This window comes from Trachurus trachurus (assembly GCF_905171665.1).
Source record: "Trachurus trachurus genome assembly, chromosome: 10".
Lineage (NCBI taxonomy): Eukaryota > Metazoa > Chordata > Actinopteri > Carangiformes > Carangidae > Trachurus > Trachurus trachurus.
Genome location: NC_139894.1, coordinates 15,433,597 through 15,451,050, shown reverse-complemented (window position 1 = coordinate 15,451,050; position 17,454 = coordinate 15,433,597). Strand labels below are relative to the sequence as shown.

The window sequence follows — 17,454 nt, the reverse complement described above, 5'->3', positions numbered from 1 at the left end:
TCTTCTTCTTCATATCTCCCCCCCCCCCTTATAACATAGACTGTTTCTGTAGTTAATTAGTATGATGGAATTTATTAGTTAAGTCAGTTACTTACAAATCACATGCATTTCTTCAGCTACACTCACTGTCAGCACAAAGGCAACCAGAGGTGGAGCTGGTTGTCACCTAACTCAACTGGGTGTCTTTTAAAAGTCACCTTCAACCCTTCTAAGTCAAATTCAGAACTGCATGCTCCTTTTTATTTTATTAAATATAGAACCTTTAAATTTAAACATCAAGATCATCTACATCAAATGCCAGCCTGTGTTTAGTTAATCCCATAACATGGTCTATCCAGCGGTAGTAAACAGACACCCGGGTGTACACACCATATTTCCCATCTTTTGCACATTCCTCCCCCCAGCTCACGATGCCTGTGAGGAACCACGTGTCATGAATGCTGTTTGCATGAGGACCTCCACTGTCACCCTGACAGGCATCTTTGGCCACATTTTCGTATCCCGCACAAAACATGACGGGAGTGATCCTGGCACTGCTGCTTTGCTTACACTCTGTCCGATCTGTGAAGGGAACCTCTACCTTCTGCAGCGTGCTCGCCGTGGATCCCATGTACCGTGTTCTGCCCCAGCCACTGACCGTAGCCGGGGAGGAGTTCTTCACGAGGGCCTCCGTGAAAGCCTTGGGCCCTATGCAGATGGGCCGCACGGTTGTGGAGAAGGTGATGGGGTCTTTGAGGTAAAGCAGGGCGATGTCGTGGTTATACAAGCTCACACTTCTGTTGTAGCGCGGATGTGGGTGGTGCTCCAATATTTCGTGATCCTGCTCTGTGCCCTCGCTGATGTAGATATTGTGTTCACCTGCAGGGAGAGATATTAGAGATGGAAGTAATGGACTCACCCTGTAGATTTACTCTACAATAAATTAACAGGCTGCAATAATGATAGTTTTTAATCATTGTTTTGGATTAATCTGTCAACTTTATGAATTGATTTGATTTTTATTTGTCTCAAACAAGCACATCAAAAGACAAACAATCTATGTAACAAGAAACAAAACAATAATGATACTGTGCAAGGGAAGGGGCTGAAGGAAGCAAAGCTTGATCATCCATTCGGCCTGTAAGATATAGTATAAGACCACGTACAAAAAGGCAGCTTCTTAACATTAGCCTGTTTGACCAAAAAAAGAAAATCCCCACAAATAAAAAGCTAAAATCAGATAATTCTTTGAATGTGTAAGTTATTGATTATAATAATTGATGAATCAACTGAAAACTGGTAAAACTCTATGTTATAGTGTACCATACAGAGCTATTGCTCCAACAGAGGTGAAATTAGTCATTGACTCTTACCCACTCTGACAAAAAAGGTGCCTGTTGCCTCTGCCAGGCAGTGAGCAGCAGTGATAACCCAACTTGGCCTGAGAATGGATCCCCCACAGAATAAGTCACGGGTGGAGTGGTACACCAAGCCCACCTAAATAAAAGGAGGGACAAAAAGAGCTGTGAGTATGTAAAAGGTGGACATTTAAACAGCTGCCGTTTCTTTTCCCACATTTCCCTGTAACGCAGCGTACCTGCCATGGGATCTCTCCTGGAGTGGCCTCCTCACCACCTACAATGCGTTTGATTGCTCGAATCGGTTCCACTGAGGAGGTGTCGGTGTCACTGAGCAGCCTCAGGAAGGGTCTCCGACGGGGTCGGTTGTCTGCAGGCTCAGTTGTGAGTGGTAAAGATGTTGTGGTACTGGCTGGGGTTGAGGGAGTGGGTGTAGTGGGTGTAGTGGTGGTGAAGTTGACCTGTGGGGTGGTGCTCTCCAAGCTGAAGTTCCCCAAGTCATACAGAGTCCTTGTGGCTATACGTACCTCTGCCAAGGCCGTTCTGCCACATGGGAATTTAACTGGTAATGTGAGGAAAGGAGGCGTCACATTGAATTAATGATCATTAGTAACACATTTAGCTCATCATTTGTGAAGCATGTATCAATACCATCTGGTACGCAGCTGACCCCATCCTCCAACAGCCTGTATCCTGTCGCACAGTGGCATTTAGATCCAAAGGTTCCCATTGACACACAAAAGTGCATACAGTCGCCATTATCCACATCACATCTTTTTGCTACAACTGGCGAAGAAAAGATATAGAAATTATTATTATTATTGGTCATTTTCCTATTATATACTATATACACAATGAGCTGTCATTACCACATAAGAACTTGTGTATTTAAACTCTTTGTAGGGCACCTCTGGCAGTGTGATTGAGCTAAATGCAGCCACTATTCACAGAGACGGCGCTTTGGCTGCTGTTTATAGAATTTCCAAAAAAAGGCTAATCTAATTTTGGAGCCTAAAACCAGACTGGAGCTGGATACAAGCCATTGATTTAATTTAGAAACAAGAACAGGGGGAGGGGGCAGGGGGAGAGCATTGGTCTGTTTATCGTTTGAGACTGACATCTCATCTGATCTGATCTGATATTCTCAACAAATTTGTATCATGTAGCATACATATCCAGTTTCTTTTGATTGTATTTTTAAATCCAGCCACAGGACTTGGACTCACCAATCTCACAGTTCCTGCCAGTGAAGCCAGGCAGACATGTGCAGGTGTAGGAGCCAATAAGGTCTTTACATGAGCCCTCGTTCAGACAGGGACCAGGCTTACACTGATTGCCATCTGCACAGATCCAGAACACAGTAACTCAGCAGACGGTCATCTGCTAGCTTCATTTTGCAGGGGATGTTTATGAAGCATCTTTACATAGAAACATAAGCATATACAGATCTGTGTATCAAAATAAGAGCATGTGTTCTGATTCTAAATGATCAGTCACCAAAAACAAGCACATCACACAAGTAATGACAACATATACTGTATGTCATTTTCTGTCTGTGTTACCGACATATCCTGCCCAGAACTCCATCTGAAACACAAAGTTAAGTCTCTGATGAATGCATCCGGTTAAAATAGACAAATTATAACAAAAATAATAACAAAGCAAACGTACTGTCTTTTCATCATTCTCAAAAGTTTCCCTGGCCTCCTCCAAGTCACATTTTTCCTCGTAACACTCTCGCTCCAAATCGCCTTGGAGAAACTCCTCAAACAGCCCTCTGTTGGCGCGCCTGTGCCTCCGCAGAACGCTGTCAGCTGCCTGACCCGAGAGAAACACCGGACCTGAGGCTGGAGCTGGGGAAAATATAACCAGAGTCCATGTTTTAGTATACCTGTCTTCATCTCACAGATAACAGCAGTAAATAAATGCAGTTGATAGATGTTCTTCTGAGTATCAGTGACGTTCAAAAACACACTCCTCAAGCTGTCACGTGCACTAACAATGCTTCAGATGTAAAAAAGCAAAACTGAAATAAACCTCAAGTTGGAGAGAAGTTATTTATGAGCATCATAAATAATCTTAAAATACCTCCAGAGCCCAGCCGACAGCCCAAAAGCAACAAAGACAGCAAAGACAAAGACACTAGCTCCATTCCAAACTGCTGTGACGTCTCGACAGACACACACTGGAACATCACTCCAAAGTACAAAACTCTGTTTGCACATGTACACCCACACTTTGTGTTTGTCTGAAAAAAAAAAAACCTCCACTGTGTCAGCAGTACACAAATATACACTGGCATGTTTATTTGTACATTAAGAAATTACAGAATATCAGAACAAATGATTAACCAACTTCAAAGAAATCCCAGACTTTCTCCTCTTGTGTCTTACTATGAAAACATATGTCCTCACTGTCCCCTCTGGTCACGGTCCAGTTTTCACACTCTGTCTGTAACAACAGATTGATTAGTGTGTTTTAATGCATTTAACTATGCCATTGTATTTTAACATCTCTAAGATGATAATAGGTGATGCTCGAAATGTTATGGTGTATATTCTTCATTCCGTATTAGTATTTGGATTTGTTTGTAATGGTAGTTTATTTTATTTATTTCTTCTTTCTTTATTTTCTTTTCTTTTTTACATGTCCTCCCATATCATGATTATGAAATGTGAGTTCGTCATGCTAGCTTGAATTGGGTTTAAATGTGTCTGATTACATTTGGCATCAGCCATCAGCTTTTTAATATTCACTGAAGTTGTGCTTTTCAGGAAAAATCCAACTTGTTTTGGTCAGAGATGGTTGATAAATGCACTTTGGGCGTTTCACCACAAGATGGCGGTCATACACCTCAGTCATTCAATATAGCACAACAATGGCGATACGGTGATACTGGTAATGAGATTGTGTACCCCATTATCATTACAGCAGAGAAGAATCCTGTGTCCCTTACATGGTGATTTACGTCAAGAGCTGAGGAAATAAGCTAAGTTTAAACAAACTGAATCGTATGCAACTGGATTTGTATTTGTCTGGGAAGGCGTTTCGCCTCTTATCTAAGGGGCTTAGGCCAATGATGAAGCCTGATGAAGCCCCTTGGATAAGAGGCGAAACGTCTTCCCAGACAAATACAAGTCCAGTTGCCTACGATTCAATTTGCCCAGAAAAGAACGATGACCTGGATGAATGAGAATATCCAGGTTACACTTTATCTAGTAGAGGTGTTTATGAGCTGAGGCCTACGTTATGTTGCGTGTGAGGGAAGATTCACTTCATTGGGAATGTTCTGACAATTTTTCTCAATTTATTTATTTATCTTTTTACATTTAGTCAACATGAGCTGTATAAAACATAAGCAAACAACCAGCAATTCTGATTAAAATAGTCAATAGTCAAAAGTCCCAGCCCCTTTCCTCAGACTTCTCTCTTCAGCCACGCCTCCAGAGCTCAGGAGCACGCAGAGCTTGTTCAGCATTGGGTTCACATCAAGGTGAAGCCGCAAAGGTATCACGCTCGCGCCGCGGCTTTAGGTGATACTGTCGCTTGTCACTGCGATACTGTCAACAGTCAGCCAGCTTTTTCTCACGGCTCATTCACATGAAAGAAAACACATGACATAATAAACCACGACGCGATTAGTGACTAGAGCAGTACCTACAGAGGAGGGACAGAGACGGCAGCTTGATTGACACATCACGATCCAATTGACTTCAACGTCACGCTACAGATGATTGGATGCTGTTTTTACAGGATTGTCCGTCCCACAGGTGACTGAAAAAGCATTTAATTACACTATAACACTATCTTTAATAGGACACTGCTCTCTCTATATGGAAATTTATTTACAGGTATGCATGCATCTGTGATGCAAGGATTCTTCAGTTGATGTGCTTGTGCTTAAATCTAAATCATTTTTATGATGGGTTATTGAAAATGTGTAATACATTATTTTGTATAAGTAGCCTATGTCAGAAAAAGCCATTTACAGTGAAACCAATCATAGGAACTTCAGAGATTTTCAACATGTGTTTACTTTAACAAACTTCTAACATTTCCTTCAATCCCATATACATACCCTCTCATAATTGTACAACATGGTTAATCAATAACTAAGACGATGATGCAGTGACCGGGGTGGGTGATGTGGAGCTTGTGCTGATTCAGCTCGCCAGTTGGAGATTTAACTCTGGTGTCACTCCGTGGTCTGGCATATAAGATGCAACCCATCACTGGCTCTGAAATCCCCCCAGAGGGACTCCAAAGTCTTCTCGAGTGCTGGCAACTTATCGACTGGAGGCATTTATCTTGAATTGCTCAAAGGCTGAATAATTCATACTTGAGTAATTAACACTGTCTGCTCAATACAAAGGCCTCTCCATCATTCCCTGCCAGGATGAATATAAGAGTAAAGAAGGTATAGGAGTGTTCACGCTGAAACAAAAAAGCACCTCTGATGCCTGATGCAACATAATTTATTGGAGCTATTCCAAGTTTAGATCAACACATAACAGCAGGTACACTCTGCACTGTTGTCATTGAGTCATATTTCTAAATGTAAGTCGTTGCTGAGCCTGGTGGAGAGGCTGTGGGCTTGACAGCCCTAAATGGTACAGTTTTCACTTAGCCTGGTTTAATAGCAGAGTGGATACAGACCATTGATTGAGCTTAGTATTATACAGTATGTCCATGAGAAAATACTAACAATGGTTTTTGCTGTTTGCATCGAGGTGATGAGTTGTGAGATGAGGGGATGCTAACAAGACTCTGTTAGATGGATGATGTGGATGCATGGATGGATAGAAGGAAGTAAAATTGCCTGTGACTGACTATTGATTCATGAAGATCTCGCAGACATCTCTGTCTTCTCTCTTTCTTTGGCAGCACCGCACAGCTGGGGAGTCTGTGTCGGCTCCAATTAGATTAGTCACTACAGTGGGGGATCGAGTCAGGGCCTCGCAGATAATAGAAACTCTGATGCTTGCTCAGTGCTATTGATTGTTTCTGTACAGTATCTTCTGGGCTGCGGGGGAGATCAGGCAGCCCAGAACTCGGTCTTTCACCTTAGAGACGTTGTCATTTGCTGAGAGCTTATGTTTTGCCTTGGTAAACCCTTCCTCTGTCAGCGGGAATCTGAATGTTTGTAAAGCTCAAACAAGGTCTGCATGATCTGGGAAAATCTGCGCGATGATGCATTTGAAGTTAACAACTCAACTCTTGTGATATTTAAAGACACAATCAATGATCTGGATATAAATAAAGCCCTGGCCTCATTGATAATAACTTTCAGATCTAAATTTAACTTCCTAATGTTTCCAGTGCTGTCAAGTGTTTGCGATTTGAAATATGAAAGGCAGGAAAAAATAGCAGATTTTCCATCCTAGACGCTGACAGTGCCAGTCAAAGCTTACTGTGTCTGGACTATCTGTAACCTCAGCAGCTAAACTTTCTCCCAGAGTGACCCCAACATCCACACTCATCACACTCTCAATGTGTTCTGGCAGCAGCTCCCCGGTACTCACTATTAAGACAGATACTTTGTTGCCTGCAGTCTGACTAATCCGCGACTGGATTATGGTTTGGTTTTTAATTGACTGCAGTGTAAGACATTTTATATTGACAGAATTTAAGTGTTGGTGGTGTTTGTACACAATTTGAATGATGCAACAATTCCCTCCAGGTGTGATGTGAGCTTCAGGCCATAACATGCAAATGTTGATTTCCTCATGCATGTTTACAGCTGCTAGCAGTGAGAACAAAGACATACTGTGTGTAAACGCCTCGGTGACGCACGCACTCAGTCATCCAGGTGTGTTTATGGTGGTCTTTTTGGCCCTGAGCTAGTTAGAGCGCTTTACAAGAGCTGAAGGCTGAGCGAGCAGCATCACACACCTGATACACATCAGTTTCATTCACATGTCTGAAGTGAACACATTGTCACAACAGGCAGATTCAAAGACACTGGTTATTCAATGTGAAATTCCACTGAGAAACTAAAAGCTCTGTTGCCATTTAGTCACAAACAGGAGTAAATTGAGATGATGAAGGAATGGCCAATGTTCAACAAAAATAAGTAAATGCAAAAAAGAAGCAAGTGAATTTACTGCAAACTCACATAGACTGGCGTGTTGAAATCAATAGTTTGGGAAAGATAAATATCCATCAATACCATTCTGATGTCTGACTGTTACATACAGTATCATGCAACATCCAGGAGAGAGTTATCTTAGCTTAAAGCACAGTTAGATGGGCGCTAGTCCAAACTCAGTCCAAACGTAAATCAATCCACAAACCACATAGACTGAGGATTAATAATCTTTTGATACCAATGCTGTGGTTGATCATGATATGGTTTATCATTATTGAATCACTGGTCTGTTATAATACACTTATAAATGAAGTGAATGTGATACATGTTTGATACTCAAAGACGCTTCTTGTGAGCTCATACAGTACAGTAATATCCACAGGGAGCTCCTGTGATATGAGCTGTAAAAAGAAACACCCCCGGCCTCAAAGCACCACCACAGCCACCCCCCATCCTCCTCCTCCTCCATTGCCTCCTCTTCATGGATAAAGTCATTGACATTAATGTGATATTTGAGAGAGTCGCACTCCCTTAATTAGTACACTAATTTCTGTAATTTGAAAGCCTGGCGTCCGCACCCATTCCCCTCGCTTGCCCACATGCGTCCTCACCAAGCCAAACACTCTGACATTTTAACAATTGGCTTGGTATTTTGCCGAAGACGCAGAGGTAGTGTTTGGATTTACAGCCTCAAAACACCAGTCACAGTCCAGTAGTCTTAAATAGACTGTTGGAGACCTTTCAAATGAAACCCTGCCAGTAAATTGTAAAAGAAAAAAAGAAAAGAAAGAAAGGGTAAGAACACCACTGACTGTAGTTGTAGTAGAAATGGCAACATAAACAACATAAAGGGATTTTTGGCATTTACAGTTTCATATTTTGTAGATTTATCTTAACAACTTGGCTAGGATTGCTGTGTCTATAAGGTGGATGAATAAATCCTTTACCAGAACACAGGGAAAAGTAGGTTAACGTATTAATAAAAGTCTCAATTCAAGTTCAAAACACCAGAAAGATGCACTAATACGGTGTTTCCTCTCTTGGGTATGGATTCCATATTAAACTTATGAAACTAGGTAAAGCTAAAGGGGGATATAGCTTTGCTTGACAATAGTGACCCAGAAATACGGTGCTACTGTGAGTTCGTAAGAAATGAGAGCTGAAATCCACTCCTGGTTCTGTGAGCCGTGATGCAGGCGAGCTGACAGACGCTGCCGGCTCAGGGATGTTCAGCCACCGTTAATGAAAAGTGGAGCTCCCATCCCTCCTGGTCAGAAAGTGCCTGTGAAGCTCACTGTTTTTCCACTGAATGTCAGAAATGAGTTTGCAAAAGGCTACATTGGACGGAGCCAATGAGGTGGAAACGGATCAAATGAATTTTTCATAATAATAAATCATTTCCAACTTTACACCCTGTACATTGTAAAAAAAAAAAAAAAAAAAACCAACTGCTTCAGGTGCTAATAAGTCACTTGCCATTGGACTGATGAGGACTTCATCACCAGCGGTAAATGGCAGAGTGTCAGCTGCACCAAATACATGTAGATCGTCTGTCCCACAGTTGAAATATACCCCGACTCTGTGGCATGAGAGATATAAAAATGCAATCTGGTGAGCGGCCAAGTCAATTATGTGGTGTGTTATAGGGGGACGTGACAGAAATACGACAGTGCGTCACACCTTTCGACCCTGACCTGTATAGTTTTGAAATAACTTACTGACCCTGTTCTGACCTTTGAAACTGAGGTCAGTGCACCAGAGCTCTGTGAGGCTCAGAGATAAATGAGCAGGTGCAACAGTCCAATGAGTAGTGTTTGATGAAATCCATCACTTTTATGTGCAGACCTATATGGACACACATAAACACACACACACAAATGCACAAACATTTCTATGGCCTTCCAGTCCTTGGTTATCTTATTATCCTGCAATTTCTGGTCTGCTTCTATTCATTGTATTCACTCATGATGACAACATGTTATGAATATTATATTTGCCTTAGATGTGGCCTCACACACGACACTGACCTCTCCTGCTTTACGTTGCATATTCTTCTCCCTACAGCAATAAATTGTCAATTACACTCTGATGACAGTGAGCGTTGCTAAATGCAAATGATTCATGGAACCATTAGCACATTTCGAGTGTGAAACAGAAGATTGTGATAAATTTAATCTGCGCTAAACAAGATTCAGACGCACATTTTACAAACACTCCTCTGCTTCCAGCTTGTTCCCATGGTCATAACTGTCCCTGTAACAGAACAAGCGTGATTGCCTTATCAGTTACACCCAGAGCTTCAATCAAGCTCACACCTACAATCAGAGGCCGATAACTAACCCCTGCTGCACAATATCGGGGCATTAATCACCCTCCAACACCCTCACTGAATGACTTTTGGGACTAATCCCTCCAAGCATCCACACACTGGCTCCTCCACAAATATCACCTTGGGTGATTTTCAGTCCAGCCGAGTCACATATCAAGCAGCTCCTTCACTATTGGTCCGGTGTTGCTCTGTCATCCAATGCAAGACATTTATAAATCAACTCAATGTGCCGAATGGGGAGAGTGGCTGTTATCCATGCAATTGGAAATTGATTTTAAACTGACTGCTTGATGAATACACACCTTTAGCAAAACAACCGATCTTGCTAAATGTATCTAAATTCTAAGATCTACTGTATGTGCAGATTTTTTTTTTCCAAAGAAAATAATCTGGTTCAAGAAATGTGTTTTAAATGAAATTGTCCCTTTACATATGTGGAACAATTAGGTGGTGGACAAAAGGACAAATATCAGTAAGGTCTTATGTAATTTTGCAAGCTATGTAGTTCTATAATCATTCATTCATTCATTCATTGTCATGAATTTAATCTAATCATAGTTCAACTGATACGTAAAAATAACTAAAACATAATTCAGATGTTCAGTTCTTCACAGGGTCTCAAATCTGCTAAAACCGCAAGATTTACAAATGTCAGAAGAAGAGGACACTCATGCAAACAAAGTCAGAACATGTAATCTCTTCACCAAATGCCATCGAGCCGCCTCCAGCAATTTGTTGTTCCCTGGAACACAAAGTCCCCATCACCTTATTAGCTTAAATAACACTCAGGAAAATAATACGTAACCACCTAATAGCACAAATGTAACTACAATCCTCCCACACCTTGAACTTCCTCTTGTGAACAATCTCCTTTTTACGGCAGTCTGTGTAGCAAGAAAAAAAGAAAAGAAAAAAAACATGTATCACAGTGAACAGTATAATTGTGTTCTGAAAAGAATGAAAGGCCTAAGGAAAGAAAGAAGACAGTGAACAGTGAGGTAGGAGGAAATTTGAAGTTGTGAAGTTGTTCATTCACGCAGCAATAATAACTGAAGAGTATCTTCCAGAATACGTTTCCATGTGAGCCAGTTTATGCTTTAATGCATTTGTGCAGTTCAAGAAATGATCAGACTTAACTTACATGAGCAAATGGATGGGAATGGGTATCATAAAATCATTACCTAACTTGCCTCCCAAAAGAGCATTTTAATAAATATTTCATGAAACATTAATAAAACATGATACTACTGAGTACCGTACACTTGAAAATATCATAATATGCTAATGAGTTCTAATAGAGAGGTACTCATCAGTTCAAGGTTTACACCTCTCACAGCTACAGCAGCTGAGCTTGTTAGGTTTATGTATTAACGTGACATTTACCATGGGAACTGGTTAAACATGACAAAAAAGAGCTTAAAAACACACCAGTCAATGTGATATTAAGGTGCATTTTCCAGCAGAAATCCTACAATCAGCAGAAGAGCAGAGGAGTCTTAGGTTTATTCACTGGCCTGTGATGTGACAACACGTGAGAGTGGAGTGAATCAGGAGTTTGCTGCTGCACTGGCCAGGGCTGGGCTGCAGGACTTTGCTTTAAACAGGCTGGAGGTGAATGTGGCACTGTAGTGTGACGCCCTGTTAGAAAGGTCAAAAGGGGCCCACAGGCCATGGACACAGTGGGAACACAATCCACTGACATTTACACTCTCTAACCCTCGCTCTTTATACCTCCCTCGCAACGTACACGGACACGTCCAGGCAGAGTTTTACCTCATTTCCATTGATCTACTCATTAGTTCATAATTACTCCATCTTAGTTACATAAAAGCACTTGTAATGCTTCTTAAACAACTCACAAATCACATTTGCAGGCATGTTAATGTAATTTAAAATACATCGTAACAAAACTACACAACCATTTGTTCCATCAGTGCAAGTTTTGGCTCAGTTTTTGATTCATATATCAATTTTATTATTAAGAAGATTAAGAACATGTTGTGATTGATTTAACCTAGATTAATGATTTGCCATGGTTTGATGACCTGTCAAGTTTTGACCCTTAAGGATGAAGTGAGGCATCAGTTTGCATAGAAATTGTCCTTGAAATGTATTGTTCATGGTCAGTAAGCATCGTTTGTGTTTTGCATATGTGATGACAGTGTATAGTTTCAAGAGGCTAAATAAGTGACTGTATCCGTTATGAAGACATCCTGTCATCGACCACCAACAACCCCCCCCCCCCACCGCTCTGTGTAACCTCCTTGACCTCCACAACCAGCAAGTGGTCAGCTGCTATTGATTCACAGTCTTCTCGATTCCGCTCTGGTACTAAGATAGCCGCTATCATAAATAATAACCATGCACACTCTCAGTACCGCTGAATGCTAATGAGCTGTCAGATCTCATGATTTAAGAAAAAGGAATTTATCAATACATGCTCTCCAAAAAGAAAAAAGAAAAAAAAACGAGTAAAAAACTCTAAAAGCTGGGGACAGAAAGTGGCCGATGGGCTTCAATTTATGATTTAATAAAAATAACTTGTGCCTGCGTGCCTCCACTAACCGGTCAAGTTGCAGGAAATATAGTCACTCTCTCCCCTTCCTGAGGTTACAGCAATCAATAATGTCCGGTAGTGTTTTTTTTTTTTTTTTTTTTTTTTTACAGGATATTATGTTGTCGCAGTGAGGTTGACCTTTGACCATTTGGATATAAAACATCAGCCCCTCATCATTTAATCCTACTGTATTAAACATTTGTGTTCAATGTCATAATTAGCAAGTACGTTTCTGAGTTATGGCCAAAAACATATTGTGACTCACAATGACCTTGAATTTTTAACTTTGCCAACAAAATTTGAATCAGTTCATCAGTGGGTCAGGGTGGATGCTTGTGCCAGAATTGTAAAAATTCCTTCCAGGCGTTAGTGAGATATTGTGTTTATGTGAATGGGACGGATTTACAGATAGAAAACATGATGCTCTCTGCACCGACTGTTGGGGGCATGAAGAGGCACATGGACTATGACTTAGCTGTCTCCATGAAGGATTTACAGAATAAAGATACATAAAAATGGGTATAAATCAAGACATGTATTTACACACACGCTGTCATAACCAAATACAATATTACAAAGCTATAATTGGTATCAAATCAGTGTGTTAAGGTTGTTCAGTTTACAATCTTTAAGTAAGATTCAACAAGCCAATTTGTAGACATTCAGTCAGTATTGTTAATAATGGAGGTTATAATATGACAGCAACAGTCACCCAATAAAAAGATGAAACACACTGTCTAGGATAAAAGCATTACAACATGTTTTAATGATCTTTCTCAGTCTAACATGATACATGAAAGTCTTATAGATAAAACGTTTTTTCTTCATTGGAGCTCTATTTGTCTCGGTAAAATGACTGAACTCAGAGTAAAGGCTGCTTTCAAAAGACAATGATTTGACCCTTTGAGGCACTGAAACAGGCTGAACAGGCCACAGTGACCCTTAAACGTCTCAGGAAGATTTGAGCATGTCAAGAAAGTTTGAAAGGGCTCCAGTTTCCTCTAAAAATAGCATCCATATAGATCTTGTAACCCTCAACCCGCAGATCTCTTTCCTCTGCTGCCACTGAGTGCTAACAGACCTTCGAGGCCAAGAGGTGTGACACAAAGCCTGCAGAGATCGGACTGGGACTGGACTGGGACTTCTGAATAAAAGTAACATTCGTATAAAAGAGGTCAGAAAACATTTTGGGTTTGGACTGTCAGTGTGGCTCACTCACCATTTGGAGCTGGATAGTTTCACGTGAGTCTAAATCAAGGATGACACACAGGTTTTAAAGGTAAGGACATCACTTCTAAGATTTAAAATCAAGCACTTTTCTTGTCCTGGTCCTGGAGTCAGACTCAGGCAAATAAAACCAACTTCTTGCATGGGAAACAAATATGTCTGTTTGTGTAATTTGGGTAAATCTATCTGGGTAAATTTTTGTTTCTATATTACACAATTTGTTTTTCCAGCACTTCAGTTTCTACCGTTTCATTCACCTTAACAAATCTTAAGTGTCAGCCCTTTGAAGCAGGCGTAAGCAGATTTATAAGCCACCTGCGCTGTATCATGAAAATAAGCTGATTTACATTAAAAACAAGCTAAATTTAGAGGTCGGGATCAATGTTAAATCAATTTAAACCCATCTGCTACCCCACTACTCAGTGCTAACATTTGCATTAGGCTATAGGCAAAGACCAGATTTTTGGCAAGTGATGCATTCAGTACCTAAATTGTAGCATGTTATTTCCACTAGTTGCAGTGCTCTTTATGCTACACATACTTTATGAGCAATTAATGGTTGTTGTCAAATATTATCAAAAAGTCAAATATTTCGTTCAGGCAAAATACCCATAATCATAAAATAAACGAGACAAAAATGTACATTTAACAGTTTTGTCTTCCACCCAGGAACCATTTGTTGCAACGTGCATGTCCTGCATTCAATATAAAGTAAAATGCAAACACCTCCAGATCATGTCAGGAGAAAATGCGCAGGACTGAACGTGAATGGGGGGGAAAACGCATGGCTCTGCAAAGGCGATTGAATGAGAGCAACAGCAAGATGGTGTGCACCATGCAGCACAGCCTCCTGCTTTAATTCTCCACCTCATCGACAACACGGCTCACACACACACACACACACAGGATGCTTTTTTTCTTCTTTTTTTCCTCTCTTACATGGATGGAGAGGTTCTCATCTCGCCAGTGATACCCAAGTGAAAAAACAATAATAATGTCCACGGTGTGAATCGGCACCAGGAGGGAGGGAGGCAGAGAGAGAGAGAGGGAAAGAGAGAGGGAGAGCGCTCTCACGTTGAGTATCCTGTTGATTCTGCCTGCCGAGCGTTTAGAGGAGCAGAGGAGCTCGTCAGCAGGAAAAAAGCCACAGACAAGAGAACCTGGTCGCAGAAGCTACACTGGATGGCATTTCTCCCGGGGTTTGCTTGTAGATAGGACGCTTCATTAATACCACTTGTAGTTTTTTCCCCCGTTTCAACGTTGATTGAAAACCTCGGGGAGGAGGAGGAGGAGGAGGAGAACAAAAACCATCTGCGCTCCATTTCGCAGCTTCTTTCTTTTCTTTTTCTTTTTTTTGCTCCTCTTCCTTTGTCACAGTAAAAGCAGGTCGTGATTTTTTTTGTATGCAACATAACGGGATTCGTGGTGGGAGCGTTTCCTTTCATCAATGTGCATTGATGTAGCAGAAAACGTGGAGGAGATAAGGTAGGTATCTTGCAAAAACACAGAGCAAAGACAGACTCGACTCTTTTGGTGCTTATTGAAGCCATATGGTCTCCCTCAGTCGTGTGGCGTGCGAGTGTTTACAGTGCATCAATAGTTGGAGGTTTTCATTGATAACCAATTGATAAACACCTTGCAGTCCGAGTAGCTTCCCACACTCCATTGTCTCGTTTTTGAGCCTCCTGTTGTATTGTGTTATGAAAGGAAAAACGTAATTTGTATGATGATGATGATGGTGGTGGTGGTGATGATGAACACTTCCTCTCTTCACAGAAGCCTTATCTCAGCACCTGGAACCTCTGCTACGGATTTCATTGAGGACATCCAGCAATTAAAAGGATTTCGATTCTTCTCTAAACCGGGAATTACACATCCAAACTGGGATCTATGAGTGGAAAAGTGGCGAAGCCTAAAGAAGACAAGGATGCTTCCAAGGGTAAGAGGCGAGCCTTGGCTTGTGTATAACCAGACTCCTTACCTCCCTAAAAAAAAAAAAAAAAAAAAAAAATCACAGGGTTTTAACGCGACCACGCGCCCATTCATTTCCCCCTGCATGGTGCTCTTAAATCACTCTGAGGAAAAACAAACAAACAATAGAAACCACAGGATGAGTGAGACCCCCCCCTCCCTCTCCCCAGCACGGTGCATGTGGATGTGTGAGATCGAAGACAGCTGCTACCGTAGGAGACCGTAAGGCCTGTATGTATATATGCTGCACGATGTGTTGGTTCCAGATCACACGCTTCACTTGCACTGACTTGGTGATCAGTCAGAGAGAAACGCGTAGACAGGTAGACTACAGACAAAGCCGAGGGGTCGTTGCGTTGCGGTGCAAAGCCTGTGGGCTACAACTGGCACGGGTTGCGCACACAAAGGTGGAAAGTAAACATTAAAACGCTGGAGCGGCGACAGTGATTTCCTAATGTGCCACTGGCTTCCTCTTCAGTTGTCCCTTTGTGTCTCTCGCTCGCACCTCATCCGCACATTCAGCATCACATCTGTGCTATCATGAAGCAGCTGAGCCTTTTCACTCCCTATGACCCCATGGCGTAAAAAATAATAATAATGATTATAAAAATCAGGCTCTTTACGGATAGGGACAATTGAAAAATAAAAAGGAAGTAAACTGCCTATCCATTGCCATGGAGACAGAGCGGAGACAGGGTTGCCAGAGAAACCTGGCGGTACTAATCACTGTAGCCGCTCCATCTCCACACCGGGGGACACTTTACGCACAGGCACACACATTACTGCACCTTTTGTCTTTGGTGCTTGTTTTTTTTTTTTTTTTTTCCTCCGATTCAACAATTAGAAAATAATAGATCAAGTAGTGGTTGATAATGACGAGTCTGTAATTGTGCTTCCAGACCCACAGGCAACGATTTCACCCTCAACACCTGAATTGTGTTGTCTTTGTGGCTTTTATGGAATCAGGATTCATGACTCTATCTTTACGGTCGACGTTCAAACACGACTGTGCTGAACGCAATACACTAACAACCTGCACTTAAACTGTGGCAGCCTGCCCGTTGCAGCCGACCTCTTTATTTACAGTAGCCTATAGCGACTAGACTGGATCCGTCCCCTTGTTGTCAGGTTCCGGCATTGTTTAAGATGCTCACAGCAAATCAATAAAGCTAATTGGCTTATTTTGGCAGCACTGCTCCCGATAGTGATGACGTAGCCTGTTGATGTTACTATAAGTGGTTCACACAGTAATGATGGCACCTGGACTGAACATAGCCAGTGTGCAGAAACTTTTCTTTAGTTCTTCTTCATATTCGTTTCATTTACACCTGGGCTGTGCGAGTTCATGTCCTCCAGACTTACAGGAAGCCGATGATTAATAGAGAATGAAGCAGTGAGATCAGAATATTTTAACTTATCAAGCTGAGGACAGTTTCACGCAGTGAGAATACATATGATGCAGAATATATTGTTGTTAAAGCCCTGTACCACCGAAATACAGGAGGTATCAATTATTCATTATAACTAAACTATGTACAGTATATCAGGGTTTGTTTTAGTCACATGCAACTTAAAGCAGATATCAGTGGAATGTTTTTGTTAATATAAGTCCTAAATAGTCCTATTTTCCGTCAGCAATCACTTACATGAAGTATTTCAGCCTAAACACGAGTCTCTCCGTCACTCTGCTCTGCTGTAACCCGAGGAGAAAATTTTCCTTGTGGGATACAAGTGTTATCCAATGAGGAGAGAGAACGGCATGAAGGGCTGTGTGTGCAGCCAAGGGATGCGCGTGAATGTGGTGACGTAGCACGAGGACCAATTGATGCCTGACAAGGGCGGGGGCTGCTAACTCATGGTGCGTTCAAAGAAACTCGTACTTTGTGTTTTTCCTTCCTGTGAAGTCATACCAGTTCGATCTGGTACGAGTTCACGGGTCGGAAGT

The 17,454-nt window shown here is 41.5% G+C and overlaps 2 protein-coding genes across 3 annotated transcripts in view; one reads left to right on the top strand and one right to left on the bottom strand.

Annotated features, from left to right (window-relative positions):
• Positions 1-23: 23 nt before the first annotated feature.
• On the bottom strand, positions 24-3,543 carry f9a (coagulation factor IXa). The gene is made up of 8 exons (XM_083981347.1): positions 3,426-3,543; positions 3,009-3,190; positions 2,900-2,924; positions 2,564-2,677; positions 1,989-2,123; positions 1,577-1,899; positions 1,353-1,476; positions 24-858 (listed from the first exon to the last, which is right to left on the bottom strand). Exons 1-8 carry the CDS (start codon positions 3,529-3,531, stop codon positions 269-271), a joined length of 1,599 nt encoding a protein of 532 aa, XP_083837473.1. The 5' UTR covers positions 3,532-3,543; the 3' UTR covers positions 24-268.
• Positions 3,544-13,374: 9,831 nt separating this feature from the next.
• fgf13a (fibroblast growth factor 13a) overlaps positions 13,375-17,454 on the top strand; it is a 97,965-nt gene continuing 93,885 nt past the window's right edge. The window contains exons 1-2 of one of the 2 annotated variants that reach the window (XM_083980577.1): positions 13,375-13,485; positions 15,315-15,477. In XM_083980577.1, the coding sequence (XP_083836703.1) occupies positions 15,429-15,477 (49 nt within the window). In that variant the 5' untranslated portion in view covers positions 13,375-13,485; positions 15,315-15,428. Of the gene's footprint in view, positions 13,591-15,314; positions 15,478-17,454 lie in introns of both variants that reach the window. The other variant, XM_083980576.1, reaches the window with a different exon arrangement.